The sequence below is a fragment of the Hippocampus bargibanti genome, linkage group LG14 (genome assembly GCF_051943395.1).
Source record: "Hippocampus bargibanti isolate YZ-2025 linkage group LG14, ASM5194339v1, whole genome shotgun sequence".
NCBI classification, from domain to species: Eukaryota; Metazoa; Chordata; class Actinopteri; order Syngnathiformes; family Syngnathidae; genus Hippocampus; species Hippocampus bargibanti.
Window position 1 is genome coordinate 18,980,061 of NC_142747.1, and position 12,596 is coordinate 18,992,656.

General features: G+C 41.6%; 2 protein-coding genes across 3 annotated transcripts; both read right to left on the reverse strand.

Annotated features, from left to right (window-relative positions):
* Window positions 1-641: 641 nt before the first annotated feature.
* tsen34 (TSEN34 tRNA splicing endonuclease subunit) lies at window positions 642-5,575 on the reverse strand. 2 transcript variants are annotated; one of them, XM_089014421.1, is made up of 5 exons: window positions 5,386-5,575; window positions 4,670-4,919; window positions 3,383-3,521; window positions 1,831-1,953; window positions 642-1,044 (listed from the first exon to the last, which is right to left on the reverse strand). In XM_089014421.1, the coding sequence occupies exons 2-5, from the start codon at window positions 4,913-4,915 to the stop codon at window positions 854-856; spliced, it is 699 nt and encodes a 232-aa protein (XP_088870547.1). In that variant the 5' UTR covers window positions 4,916-4,919; window positions 5,386-5,575; the 3' UTR covers window positions 642-853. The 2 variants fall into 2 exon arrangements, with proteins under 2 accessions (XP_088870547.1, XP_088870546.1); XM_089014420.1 differs by having other exon boundaries at window positions 1,831-2,082; window positions 5,386-5,573.
* A 4,096-nt stretch (window positions 5,576-9,671) lies between these two features.
* Window positions 9,672-11,937, reverse strand: gmnc (geminin coiled-coil domain containing). Its single transcript, XM_089014328.1, has 4 exons — window positions 11,541-11,937; window positions 11,344-11,423; window positions 11,118-11,234; window positions 9,672-10,349 (listed from the first exon to the last, which is right to left on the reverse strand). Exons 1-4 carry the CDS (start codon window positions 11,641-11,643, stop codon window positions 9,672-9,674), a joined length of 978 nt encoding a protein of 325 aa, XP_088870454.1. The 5' UTR covers window positions 11,644-11,937.
* Between the last annotated feature and the right edge of the window lie 659 nt (window positions 11,938-12,596).

Below are 12,596 nucleotides of genomic sequence, written 5' to 3' on the forward strand. Positions count from 1 at the left end.
GCATTAAACACTTGATGAGGAACGTAGCCTTCTTTCACCATCTTGAGGAATGATCCCTTGTAGGTGCTTTCTCTGCGATAATTTTACTTTGTTCCTCATCAATTGTGTTCTGTTTAGTTCGATTGATAGCTTTTTTCATCAAGCGTACAGATGGCTTGTGTGGGTTATTTGTGGAGCCTGATTGATGGGATATTTTTACCTTGCAGTCTACACTCTGCCTTTGAACTATCAAAGTTGAAACGAGTCCAAATGTCACTGTTTTGTATCCATTTTCTCACTCTCTCTGTCATCTGCCTGGCTCTTTAATGTTTAAACCACCTCCCCTCACTGCTGAGTTCTTGACCAATCACGTGGCTTTAATCGAAGGCTGGGGGCGGGGAATAGAGGACAAAAAAAACAAGTCAGCTGCCATTTTCTTTTATGGAGAACGGCCTAACTCTCTCTGGCTGTAAACCTCCCCGCCTCCTCACTGATGCGTTTTTGACCAATCACGTGCAGCTTTAAGACTGGGGGCGGGGAATAAAGGACAAAAAAAGTCCGCTCCCATTTCCTTGTTAGGAGAACGGGCTCGTTCGCCAACGACACATCACACATTGTGGCGCTCCGTGTGTATCCCGAAAAATAGTTCGTATGCCAAGGTAAAATTTTCATAAATTTAACGTTCGTAAACTGAAAAGTTCGTAAACCGAGGTATCACTGTATTCTCAATGAATAGCTTGGAAGAATTCACAGTGTCCGAGCGAACATCTCTAACAGTCTGCTATCCACACTGAGGTGAAGGAAGGTCACAAAGTCACCGAGCAGTCCCCTCCAGGGGGCAACCGACATGTATCAGTCCCGCTGTCCAATCAGATCAACTCATTCCGCTCCACTGGAGCGACGAGTACGTCACGCCGCTACCGTGGCGGTGAGGCGAACACAAGACCAGTGTCTTCTTGACATTGGAACCAAGGCGAGCGGCGACAAGGAGGTCCGACAGGGGTACACGCTCATCTGCGTCCAGGCACACGCAGATGAAGTGCGCATGGAAGCGAAGAGGGTCACCTGTAAAGACAAAATAAACAATATCTGCATTTCAATATCTGCCTGAACTAACTACAGTGATACCTTGGCTTACGAACTTAATTGATTAACAGAAAGTGTGTGTAAATCGAAAAGTGTGTATCCCAAAAATTTATTTCCCATAGGAAACCATTAAAATGAGAATAATCCGTTCCCAGGCCCCCCATAAAACTTAATTTTCAACTAAATAAGCCTTAAAACTACACAAAATATACCTTATTTTATGTATAATAAATGCGCTACGGGATTGTAATTAAAGAAATAAACTGTACAGTATAATAAAGTCGTTTTATTTATCTTTGTGATGGTCGTTGATGGCTTGATGGACTGGATAGCTTTTTGCATGAAGTGTCTCAAGGAGTTGTACATCTTGGAAGTTGTGATATTGCAACAGCAACAGATGTAGGCAGACACACTAGAAACTTCATTAATAGCTGGTTCCCTTGCTCGTAGGTTATCTTCAAATTGTACAGATGGCTTGTGCGGGTTATTTGTGGAGCCTGATTGATGGATTATTTTCACCTTGCAGTCTACACTCTGCCTTTGAACTATCAACAAAGTTGAAATGAGTCCAAATTTCACTGTGTTTTGTATCCATTTTCTGAACCATTTAACACTCTGTGTGTTTCCCAAAAAATAGTTTGTATGCCAAGATAATATTCTCGCGAATTTAACGTTTGTAAGGCGAAAAGTTTGTTAGCTAAAGCCAAGGTATCACTGTATTTCCGTTATATATATATATATCTTATTTCTAAGCAAAGCACATACCAGGATAGACCAGGAAATCTCCGCCAAACTTTCCAGCTGAGGTCAGGTAGAGGCCCCGCCGCCTCAGATCCGCGAACACTTGGTACCTAGCGTTAGCGGCCGGCGTGCGGATGGCACAAGAACCTGAAATGTGGGGCGGCGTAACCCTGGCTGTATTTAATTGGACTATCAGGGCGGAGCGCGGGAAGCTGAAATGACGCTCCAGAGTCTCCAGGCGGCGCCGTTTGTCCTCCTCGCAGTCAACTTCGGAGCCTGTATGCACAGGATAATTTTTTTTGTGGGTGAGCAGCGGCAGCCACACGCGCCAGCGTTTACTCTACCCGGAAGTAACACAGCAGCAAAGTTATGAAAGGAAGAGGAAAGGAAAGAAGACAAGTTATGTCATGTTCTGTTACATTGTTGTAGATAGCCAGCTAGGTAGCAAGCTAGGTAGCCAGCCAGATAGCAAGCCAGATAGACAGTCAGATAGCTAGCTAATAGACAGCAAATAGATAGCAAAAAGATAACCAGCTAGGTAGTAGCTAGGTAGCCAACCAGATAGCCAGCCAGATAGCTAGCTAATAGATAGCAAAAAGATAACCAGCTAGGTAGTAGCTAGGTAGCCAACCAGATAGCTAGCTAATAGACAGCAAATAGTTAGCAAAAAGATAGCCAGCCAGATAGCTAGCTAATAGACAGCAAATAGATAGCAAAAAGATAACCAGCTAGGTAGTAGCTAGATAGCCAACCAGATAGCCAGCCAGATAGCTAGCTAATAGACGGCAAATAGTTAGCAAAAATATAGCCAGCTAGGTAGCTAGCTAATGGACCGTAAATAGATACCCAGCTAGGTAGGAAGCTAAGTAGCCAGCCAGATAGCAAGACAGATAGCCAGGCAGATAGCTAGCTAGATAGCCAGCCATATAGCTGGCTAATAGACAGCAAATAGATAGCCGGGTAGTTTTAGTTTAGTTCCCCTTCATTTGATGAGTAGTCTTTTAAATAAAGTTGGGTGGAAGGTTGATAAATATTTGCCACGTGTCAGAGAACGCCGTGATTAAAACTGAGCGTGTGGCCATGGAGAAGAAAACCAGCTAGCGATTGGCTATCTATTTGCTGTCTATTAGCTAGCTAGCTAGCTCAGTATCTACTAAATATCTCTCTGGCTATCTAGCTAGCTGTCTATTAGCTATCTCGCTAGCTCGGTATCTACTAAATATCTCTCTGGCTATCTAGCTAGCTGTCTATTAGCTATCTAGCTAGCTCGGTATCTATTAAATATCTCGCGAGCTAGCTATTAGCTATCTAGCAAGCTTTCGATGTATTTGAGTTATTCCGGGTTGAGTGAACGCGGGCGCGTGTGGCTGCCGCTGCTCACCCACAGAAAAACTTAATCCTGTGACTGTAAAGTGACCTTGAGAGTTTTGAAAGGCGCTTAGAAATGAAATTATTATTATTATTATTATTATTATTATTATTATTGTGTGATTTCATGAACACGTCAATCCATTGGTGGTTGAGTGTGCATGAGATCTTCTCGATGTCGACCACAGACTTATTAAAGTCGTCACACCTGGTCGAGACGAGTTGAGGGCACGTAGCATAGCCGTCTTCCTGTCTTCAAGAGCGAGAACTTGCTGCTCCTGGTAGTTCCGCTCCAGAGTTTCCGCATAGAGCGCCACCTGGCGGACGTGCTCCTGTGGATCTACATTCTGAAGGCGGTACATACCCATTAATCACATCCCAGCTATGATATCGATCCCGACATATACGTGCAAGTTTCGAGTCTTCGAGCAACTCCCATTGGCTGCGAAATAGGTTGACTGTGTTCACACCCACAACGGCGCAAAACATCCATTTATTATGACTGTATCTATTAGCTTGCTAGCTTTCCATCTATTTCAGTTACTTCCGGGTTGAGTGAACGCCGGCGCGTGTGGCTGCCGCTGCTCACCCACACAAAAAAAGTAGTCCTGTAACTGTAAAGTGTCCTTGAGAGTTTTGAAAAGCGCTTAGAAATCAAATGTATTATTATTATTCCTACTGTATCCATTAGCTAGCTAGCTTTCCATCTATTTCAGTTACTTCCGGGTTGAGTGAACGCCGGCGCGTGTGGCTGCCGCTGCTCACCCACACAAAAAAAGTAGTCCTGTAACTGTAAAGTGTCCTTGAGAGTTTTGAAAAGCGCTTAGAAATCAAATGTATTATTATTATTATTATTATTCCTACTGTATCTATTAGCTAGCTAGCTTTCCATCTATTTGAGTTACTTCCGGGTTGAGTGAACGCCGGCGCGTGTGGCTGCCGCTGCTCACCCACACAAAAAAAGTGATCCTGTAACTGTAAAGTGTCCTTGAGAGTTTTGAAAAGCGCTTAGAAATCAAATGTATTATTATTATTCCTACTGTATCTATTAGCTAGCTAGCTTTCCATCTATTTCAGTTACTTCCGGGTTGAGTGAACGCCGGCGCGTGTGGCTGCCGCTGCTCACCCACACAAAAAAAGTGGTCCTGTAACTGTAAAGTGTTGTAAACTGTTATTATTATTATAATTTGTCATTGAAACACCTGATGACTGATTCACCACTCCACAACCAATCAAAAAATAAATACAGTTAACATCCGACTTACAACCAACTCGACTTACGACCACCCGTACTTACGACCATGACCTCCAGACATTTAGCCTCCGAGTCTCTATTCAACATTTTGAATGGATTTTGATTTGCGACCATTTCAACTTACGACCATTTCGACTTACGACCGTTTGGTCAGAACAAAATTCACTCGTAAGTCGGATGTTACCTGTACATCTGCAAATGTGACTTCATGTCATGCATGCGAGCGAGATAGCAACTCACCGATTGCGAAATAGCAACAGGGGCGCCACTCTCGCCTAGAAATCGTTCCTCCTCCGGTAATAACAACAAAGGCCGTCCCAGGCGTACATTCTGCCGGGGGGTGCGCGGTAGTGAGCCCAGCAACGCCCCAACCAGGCCAAGCGAGCGTGCGGCGGCTACTTCGTCTGTATGCCACAGCAGGGGGGCGGAGTCACACCGACTGATGTGCATGGCATGGACGGGAGACGGTGTCTCTTTGGAAGACATCACTCTGTCCAAAAACAACATTCGGCTGTTAACCACATTGGAAACATACACACACATATTTTGTTTTTCTACTTCTTTCTTTCCTTTCATAATTTCGCTGCTGTGTTACTTCCGGTAATGTTCAATACAAACAAATGTCCCATTGAGTGTGCCAATTTGATAGCACGACATTATGGTCACATAAACAAAATCTAAAAAATGGTGTATCCGTTTTCGTTTTTATTCCCATTTGATCACCATTGACTGACAATCAAGGTTTTGGCCAGATGTGGTTGGGGGTTGTGTGCACACAAAGCCTCGCGGAAGGTTTTTTTTTTTGTGGAATAATGTTCACAAAAGCCTCATGACGACGAGAAAAAAAAAACAATCCGAGTGAAAGTAGCAACACTAATAGTATATTATGCACAATTGAATAAAACATCGAACGCACGTAGAAACATAAGACTCTTATTACACATGCTCATAAGTACCTGGCTGTTCCTTCGACGTCTTTGAGGACATATTTGGAGCTAAAGATGACGTATTTCACACCCGATTAGTGATCGATACGTTCAGCGCTGTGTCCATATATATCATTTACGAGTCATTTTTTTTGTTAGAGTCAAATTTTGTTATCCAGCAACTTATTTCTTAGTTCAGTTTCGCGTGCTCGCAGATGTATCGTGCCGTAAAGCGAACTAGCTGACGCAATCGGTTTTACGTCACGCCGAATGACGGTAGACCGTCACTGTGTAAAAAATGAGTTTTTTTTTGCAGCAATAAAATGATTTGTTGTAGTTGAGAAACGTGATATGAGAAATGTTTTTAGACGTCTTTTTACAGGAAAATATTTTAGATTTTTTTTGCACAACATGATTTTAAACAACGTGTTGTGCAAAATATAATAATAATAAACATACTATTATACATACTATTTTAATTCACATTTGATCGTTCTAGTTAAAACATTTTGGTTTAAAATTGATTGACACCACAAAGAAAAAAAAAATCCCATTTTCAATACATGTCATTGAGAGTTTTGAAAGGCGCTTAGAAATTAAATGTATTAATATTTGGTCCGGAGACTCCCAATTTTAAGCACAATACTTTATAAAGCAGCTATCGACACAATACTGTACAGACAATTCATTTGTAAGATGAAACAAAAGAAAATGTAAAAAATAAAATACATTTTTACACTAATTAAATGTATAAAGAAACAATGAAATCATTTTTTAATGTTTTATTTACTTCTAATTGACACTTTTGTAACGCTCACATTATTTTAAGAGGACAAGACTTCCTGAATATTCAGCACGAGTCTTAAGACGTAAAATATAGCTATATGCGGTGGAATCTTTGTAAAATACGCTTAGTAGAAGTCATTTTAAGCCATTTTACAAATTATGGACACAACTTGTCCGGAGACGTTGGTTGGTTGTCCTTTAAGTGGATGTCCTCAAAAACAATTGAAATGAGGGTGGTATAGGTGGAACATTTTTTTGCTGATTTCTTTAATAATTTCACTTCATAAATGATCAGTGACATTCCGGGAGGATGGGTCGTGATTGTTTTTTCTCATGTCTTTGTCACAAACTGTTTTTTTTGTAATGTTGTAGGACCAAAGTGCAAGGAAGAAAAGAAGGCTGGTCTGAGGAATAAATAAAATCTGGTCGTGGCTTCAGTCTCGACCCAAACCTGAACGATGAATCTTGCCAAGTCCATTTTTCACACACAAAAAAAAAATAAATCCAACGCTGGAGGCAATCTGGGCAACAAGGCTAGCAGGTGCATGTCCTTCAGGCAGAGGTGGAGGTGTAACATTAACAGTGGGAGGCAGGGCTGTATAATTCTCCGAGGGGGCAAATTAACTCCCTGAATCAACTGTCTTAAATAAACCACTGCACACCCCAGCCATAATGTCAGACCGTCTGCCACAAACTTTTCCCACAATGCTTTATAGCTGATGGAGAATAACAAGTTATCATATTTAAAAGTTGCATGCTGTATAAGCTAGCAACCGCTCATTTGACGACAATGAGGTTTAAATCTTAGCGAAAGAAAATAGATGGTTTGAAAGGGGAGTAAAAGAAGCTATTTTCATAAAACAGAAAAACCATTCAGTAAATCGCCATGGTGGGGTGAGGTTCGATTTGGATCGTTCCTACAATCGACTTCTTAGGCAACGTAGGCTGAGTTATGCTGATGAGGTGATATCAGATCAAATGGGGCAATCAGGCCAGTCGTAGACCCCATACTCAGGCAGGATAATAGAAGTAATCAGTCGGGACAATAGTCCAGACGTGGCGGTGCCAGACTCTGCTATGATTGGACCCTGCTCTCAGGTTGGGGGGAGCAGAGGACTATTCCCTGAGGCTACAATGATTACTTCGATTGTCCTGACTGATAACTTCTATTGTCCTGCCTGATACGACTGGCCTGTTTGCCCTCTTTGTCCTGGTATCGCCTCATCAGCATAACTAAACCTGTGTTGCCGAAGAAGCCTGTTGTAAGAACGATCCAAATTAAACCTCACCCCACCATGGTGATTTAGTGAAGGGTTTTGCTGTTTTATGAAGAGGTGGTTCTTTAGGTTAGCTAATTTAAGTGTGGTCTTTTATAAGCTACGTACCAGCTTCTGCTGGACAATATAAGTCATCAGTCAGGACAATAGAAGTAATCAGTGTAGCCGCAGGGAGTAGTCCTCTGCTCCCCCCAACCTGAGAGGAAGGACCATTCATAGCAGAGTTTGGCACTGTCACATCTCGTCAGTAGGGATATATATATATATAGGGCCGAAACTACCAGCAAATTTTAGTTAGCTGACGAAGCCTCTTGGATAAGAAGCGAAACATCCGACACCTTGAAAGGAGTACAGACGACGGCTGAAGATACCTTTTCATCGATGGACCACTCCTGTACGACTGAGAGCTTACACAGATGTATTGTGAGAATGTATTTTTTTCTTTTGGGGAGTGGGCGTCGTACTGTAGGACCTTGTTGAGTGTTCAAGCTGTCAACTTGCAGGAAAACGCTTGTCCGTGGACAGATTGGATTTCATGTCTATCCTCCTTAATGACCCGTCAGCGGAGATGGTCGCTGCATGATCTCTGTGTGATCCTCACCGCAGCCTCCTTCACAATCCAGCGTTCCACTCAAATGCGACCAATCTGGTTGACATCTGCGGCCTCAACCCCGCTCTCACTGTGTTATTAGCCATAGAGCGCTCGGACACCCCTGCTTCCGCATGGCCTCCCTGACTCTTCTCGGGGGACCGGGTTGGCTCTTTCGGGCACCCCTCCAGGGAGATGAACCTTCTCCATTGTTACGTGCAAGGGGAGGACCGAGGAAGTGGCGGAGGGGGGGGGGGGGGGGGGGTCTCTGGGGAGCCACGGACCACCAACTGTTGAGAAACACCAGGAGGCGGCACTCTACCCAAGCTCGTAAGTGAGCTAAGGAGCAGCTAACATGCTAACATCCTTGGGGAGAAAAGCTATCGATCAAACAGAAATAATCTATCTATCTATCTATCTATCTATCTATCTATCTATCTATCTATCTATCTATCTATCTATCTAGCTAGCTATCGAGCTTTCTATCTATCTATCTATCTATCTATCTATCTATCTATCTATCTATCTATCTATCTACCTAGCTAGCTATCTATCTAGATAGCTAGCTAGCTAGCTGTGATGTTTACAGCTAGCTAGCTAGCTAGCCATTATGTTTATAGCTAGCTAGTCGTTATGTTGATAGCTAGCTAGCTAGCCGTTATGTTTATAGCTAGCTACACAGACAGACAGACAGATAGATAGATAGATAGATAGATAGATAGATAGATAGATAGATAGATAGATAGATAGATAGATAGATAGATAGATAGATAGATAGATAGATAGGTAGGTAGGTAGGTAGGTAGGTAGGTAGATAGATAGATAGATAGATAGATAGATAGATAGATAGATAGATAGATAGATAGATAGATAGATAGATAGATAGGTAGGTAGGTAGGTAGGTAGGTAGGTAGGTAGGTAGATAGATAGATAGATAGATAGATAGATAGATAGATAGATAGATAGATAGATAGATAGATAGATAGATAGATAGATAGATAGATAGATAGAGAGAGACAGAGAGAGACAGAGAGAGATTGATAGATAGATAGATAGATAGATAGATAGATAGATAGATAGATAGATAGATAGATAGATAGATAGATAGATAGATAGATAGATAGAGAGAGAGAGACAGAGACAGAGAGAGAGAGAGACAGAGAGATAGATAGATAGATAGATAGATAGATAGATAGATAGATAGATAGATAGATAGATAGATAGATAGATAGATAGATAGATAGATAGATAGATAGATAGATAGATAGATAGATAGATAGATAGATAGATAGATAGATAGATAGATAGATAGATTTACTTTTTATACTGGTTTTGTCTTTTCTATTGTCTTTCATTGTTGTTGTCGGACTTTGTTTTTGCTTCACATAAAGCGCTTTCTACACGGCAGTGGTTTTTCTAGAATTACATTTGAGTTGAGTTGAGTAAAGGCCACGAGTGGTGTTTCGAATTACATTTCTGGCATTCAGTCGTTATGTTTATAAATAAAAATAACTTTAACAACTTAGACACCGAGGTATGTAACAGGCACAAGTCAACTTGTCCTAATGTAGTAGAGTACGCCTCTTTGATGCAGGTCATCTAAGGCGGTTTTCTCTGGATCGGGAGCCATGAGAGTCTTTGAGTAACATTTCAAGATGTAGCATTTAACGTTTGGTCTCAAGTCCAACTCCAGGATCCTGCTTTCTGGAGATGTGTGTGGGCAACCAAGTGAACTTGCAATGTCCTTGGGTGTCCCTCCGAACAAAAGCCTGCCCCTGAGGGTAGCTGAGGGTCTTTACACGACTGGCAGGGCTCAAGGACATTGAAAAGGCCAAGTCCGGATGTCCAGCAACAGACTGTCCAACTTGTGATAGACCTTCTGGGCGCCAAGACCAGTTAGGGACCGGACTGCAAAAAGGATCTGGGCTTGAGTGAGACTCTGCGGAGAACTGGTGTCCAGATGATGGAGATGTGTGGTTTGGGGTGGATGCCATGAAGGAATGATGACTTTGTAGACCTTCTGGGCTTCCGTCGCTGAGGTCGGACTGCTCGCTCTCGATTTGGTGGGCAACCGGTGAGACTGTTAAGTTTTGGTGGTATGCAGCAGGCATGGAAGAGGTGTCAATGGTGTCCGGGTCCTTCAGACCAAGAGTCTTCAGAACCCAAAGATCCAGCGTGGGCTCAGAAGAAGTGGAACTGGATTCAGTAGAACTGAATTCAGCGCTGAGGTTTCGACAAACACGCTTGCTGATGGGAAGGTGGCGCCGAGAACAGTTTTGGAAAGAGGAAACGTGGTACGGTGGCTTCCTATTCAGATTCTTGGTCCTGTTGGCACTCAAACTCTGTACAACAATATTCAGTTGCGTCTGTTACTTCATTTGTTCAGTGTCGAAAATTCAAACGTGTCATTTTTCTTTCATGAAACTGACAAGCGACCAGTACAGGCTATATTCTGCATCTCTCATTAAGAGTCTGTTTGGCTTCAATGAAGACGCTGATTCAGAAATGTAAAAACATCTTCATACAGGAACGCACAAATGCATTTTGGGTACTTGTACGCCATCTTGTGCATTTTCTGGGACGCTACATTGGAGTCCTGACTGCTCGAATTGATACGGAAGGACTTCTTTAATCGATTGCAAACATTTATGCTTTCTTCTTCAGAACTATTTGAATCATATTCATATCTGGATGAGTAACAAGAAAGCATCTTCTCCAAATCTGAACTCTTTGAAGCCATTGTTTTGATTCTGGAGCAAGGCAGTGTGTGACCAACAGTGACGTCACGAACAAAGGGGCGGGACTTTCTGAATATTCCCAGTTCCGAACTCATTTTGTGGCAGTTTTGGGACACTTTAAGTCATTTTTATTGGTGTTTTGCATTTGACTAAAAAGATCAGCCTGCGTTGTTTGGGGTATTTTAGACGCTATAAAACGTTTTTTCTGGTGTCAGTTAGGAATCAAAAAAATTGTGTCGGTTGTCCTTTAAGTAAAATAAGAAAAGTACAGACGCCAAAGAATGTGTGTCCTTTCTGTTCTTGATTGATGGCCAATCTGTTCTTTGTCAACATTTCATAAAAACAGAGCAAAGGTGTGCCAGAGAGTCTTACCTCAGCTTTCAAATCCCCGATGAATGAGGAGTTGAGGAATTGTCGCAGTTTGAAGTTCTCCTCTTGGAGGCGATTAAGCTCTTCCTCTTGTTGTAGCAACATGTCCTCAAGATTACACTGACCAAAACACAAACACAACAGATTTAGTACCTGAATATGTTTTCTTTTTTAAAATAAGCAGCTTTTGATCTACTTTGTCATACAAGACATATTGAAGTCATGCTACCTCTTTGTTCCTTTGCAGGTGAGGGAGCTGCTCTGACCAGAGTACGCCAGCAGGGGGAGACCTACTAAATACACACCCGTCTGACACGCACCCACATTCACTTTTAACATCAAATTTTGTCTGTATACATTTACATTTGACCACAATTACACAATTAATCACTATCATAATTTATAAATTGAATTAAAAATATGTACCTTTATTTTTCGACTGATCCCACGTACAGGAATTGCGACGTTTCCCTCCGATACAGGTGACGTCACATTGAGCGACCGGGGACAAAGTGGTCAGGGTTTCCATGGAAACGGGAAAAGACGGGGAGCAATGCGTGGCACTAAGAGCAAATTTTTAAAAAGGGAATGCTTATTGACAATAGAAATATATGCTAACAAAATACAAGAAAATATTGTTTTACTTAAACAGCAAGCGAATACATTTTAATACACAAAACACGTTTAAAAATATTTCAGCATAAAATATCAAACGAAAAGCACAAAAATAAGACAGCTGCAACCTATTTTACTTGTTCAGCTTTTAAAGAGCATTTTAAATTAATTGTTACGCAACGGTATCCCTTGAATTGACTGTTGAAATGAACTTCTGTTGACTTCATATACAGCACACGTTGAAAGAATGCACCGTACATATAACAATGTATACGTGTTATACTAAATAAATACTCAAATTAAACACGTAGTAACGTGTTTTAATACAGCAACACGTGTATTGGTAATAGGATATGACACGGTTAAGCAATTTTAAAAAGGATTTAAAAAATAATAATAATGTTCCGTAGTCATTCGTTTCACGTTCGTGTAGTTTACCGCGAACGTGAAACGTTCACGTGCAGCGAAATGCATTGTAAAATCGTTATAACGATTATAATCTCTCGTGACTCACACTGATTTAAATCATAAATTCTACTCCAAAATTCAATCAGAAATCGGGCAAATTTCGTCTTGTATTCTCTGGGTAAATCATAAAAATATAAAGATTAAAAAAATGCAGCATTCCTTGTCGGAGCGTGCGGAATAAAATGCAACGAGATACACGTGAACTCACCGCAGAAACACGTCGTACAGGGATGCCGGCTACCGTCACGCCAAACGTTAAAAAAAGTGGTTAAAATTGGGAAATATAGTATTAGCACATAAAAATTGAAGTGGTCAAATATTCCTCCGTTGGTCGCAATAAAAGTAACACGCACATCGACAAGCCTCACTTAAAACACACACACACACACACACGCAAAG

Bases quoted from the DNA above. Each gene is read 5' to 3' on its own strand.
- tsen34 (XM_089014420.1), bottom strand. From the start codon at position 4,915: ATGTCTTCCAAAGAGACACCGTCTCCCGTCCATGCCATGCACATCAGT. The intron at 3,522-4,669 runs GTGAGTTGCTAT...TACCGCCTTCAG, and splicing joins CTGTTGCTATTTCGCAATCG to AATGTAGATCCACAGGAGCA. The intron at 1,045-1,830 runs GTATGTGCTTTG...TTGTCTTTACAG, and splicing joins AGATTTCCTGGTCTATCCTG to GTGACCCTCTTCGCTTCCAT.
- gmnc (XM_089014328.1), bottom strand. From the start codon at position 11,643: ATGGAAACCCTGACCACTTTGTCCCCGGTCGCTCAATGTGACGTCACC. The intron at 11,235-11,343 runs GTAGCATGACTT...TGTTTTGGTCAG, and splicing joins ACCTGCAAAGGAACAAAGAG to TGTAATCTTGAGGACATGTT. The intron at 10,350-11,117 runs GTAAGACTCTCT...ATTGTTGTACAG, and splicing joins TCGGGGATTTGAAAGCTGAG to AGTTTGAGTGCCAACAGGAC.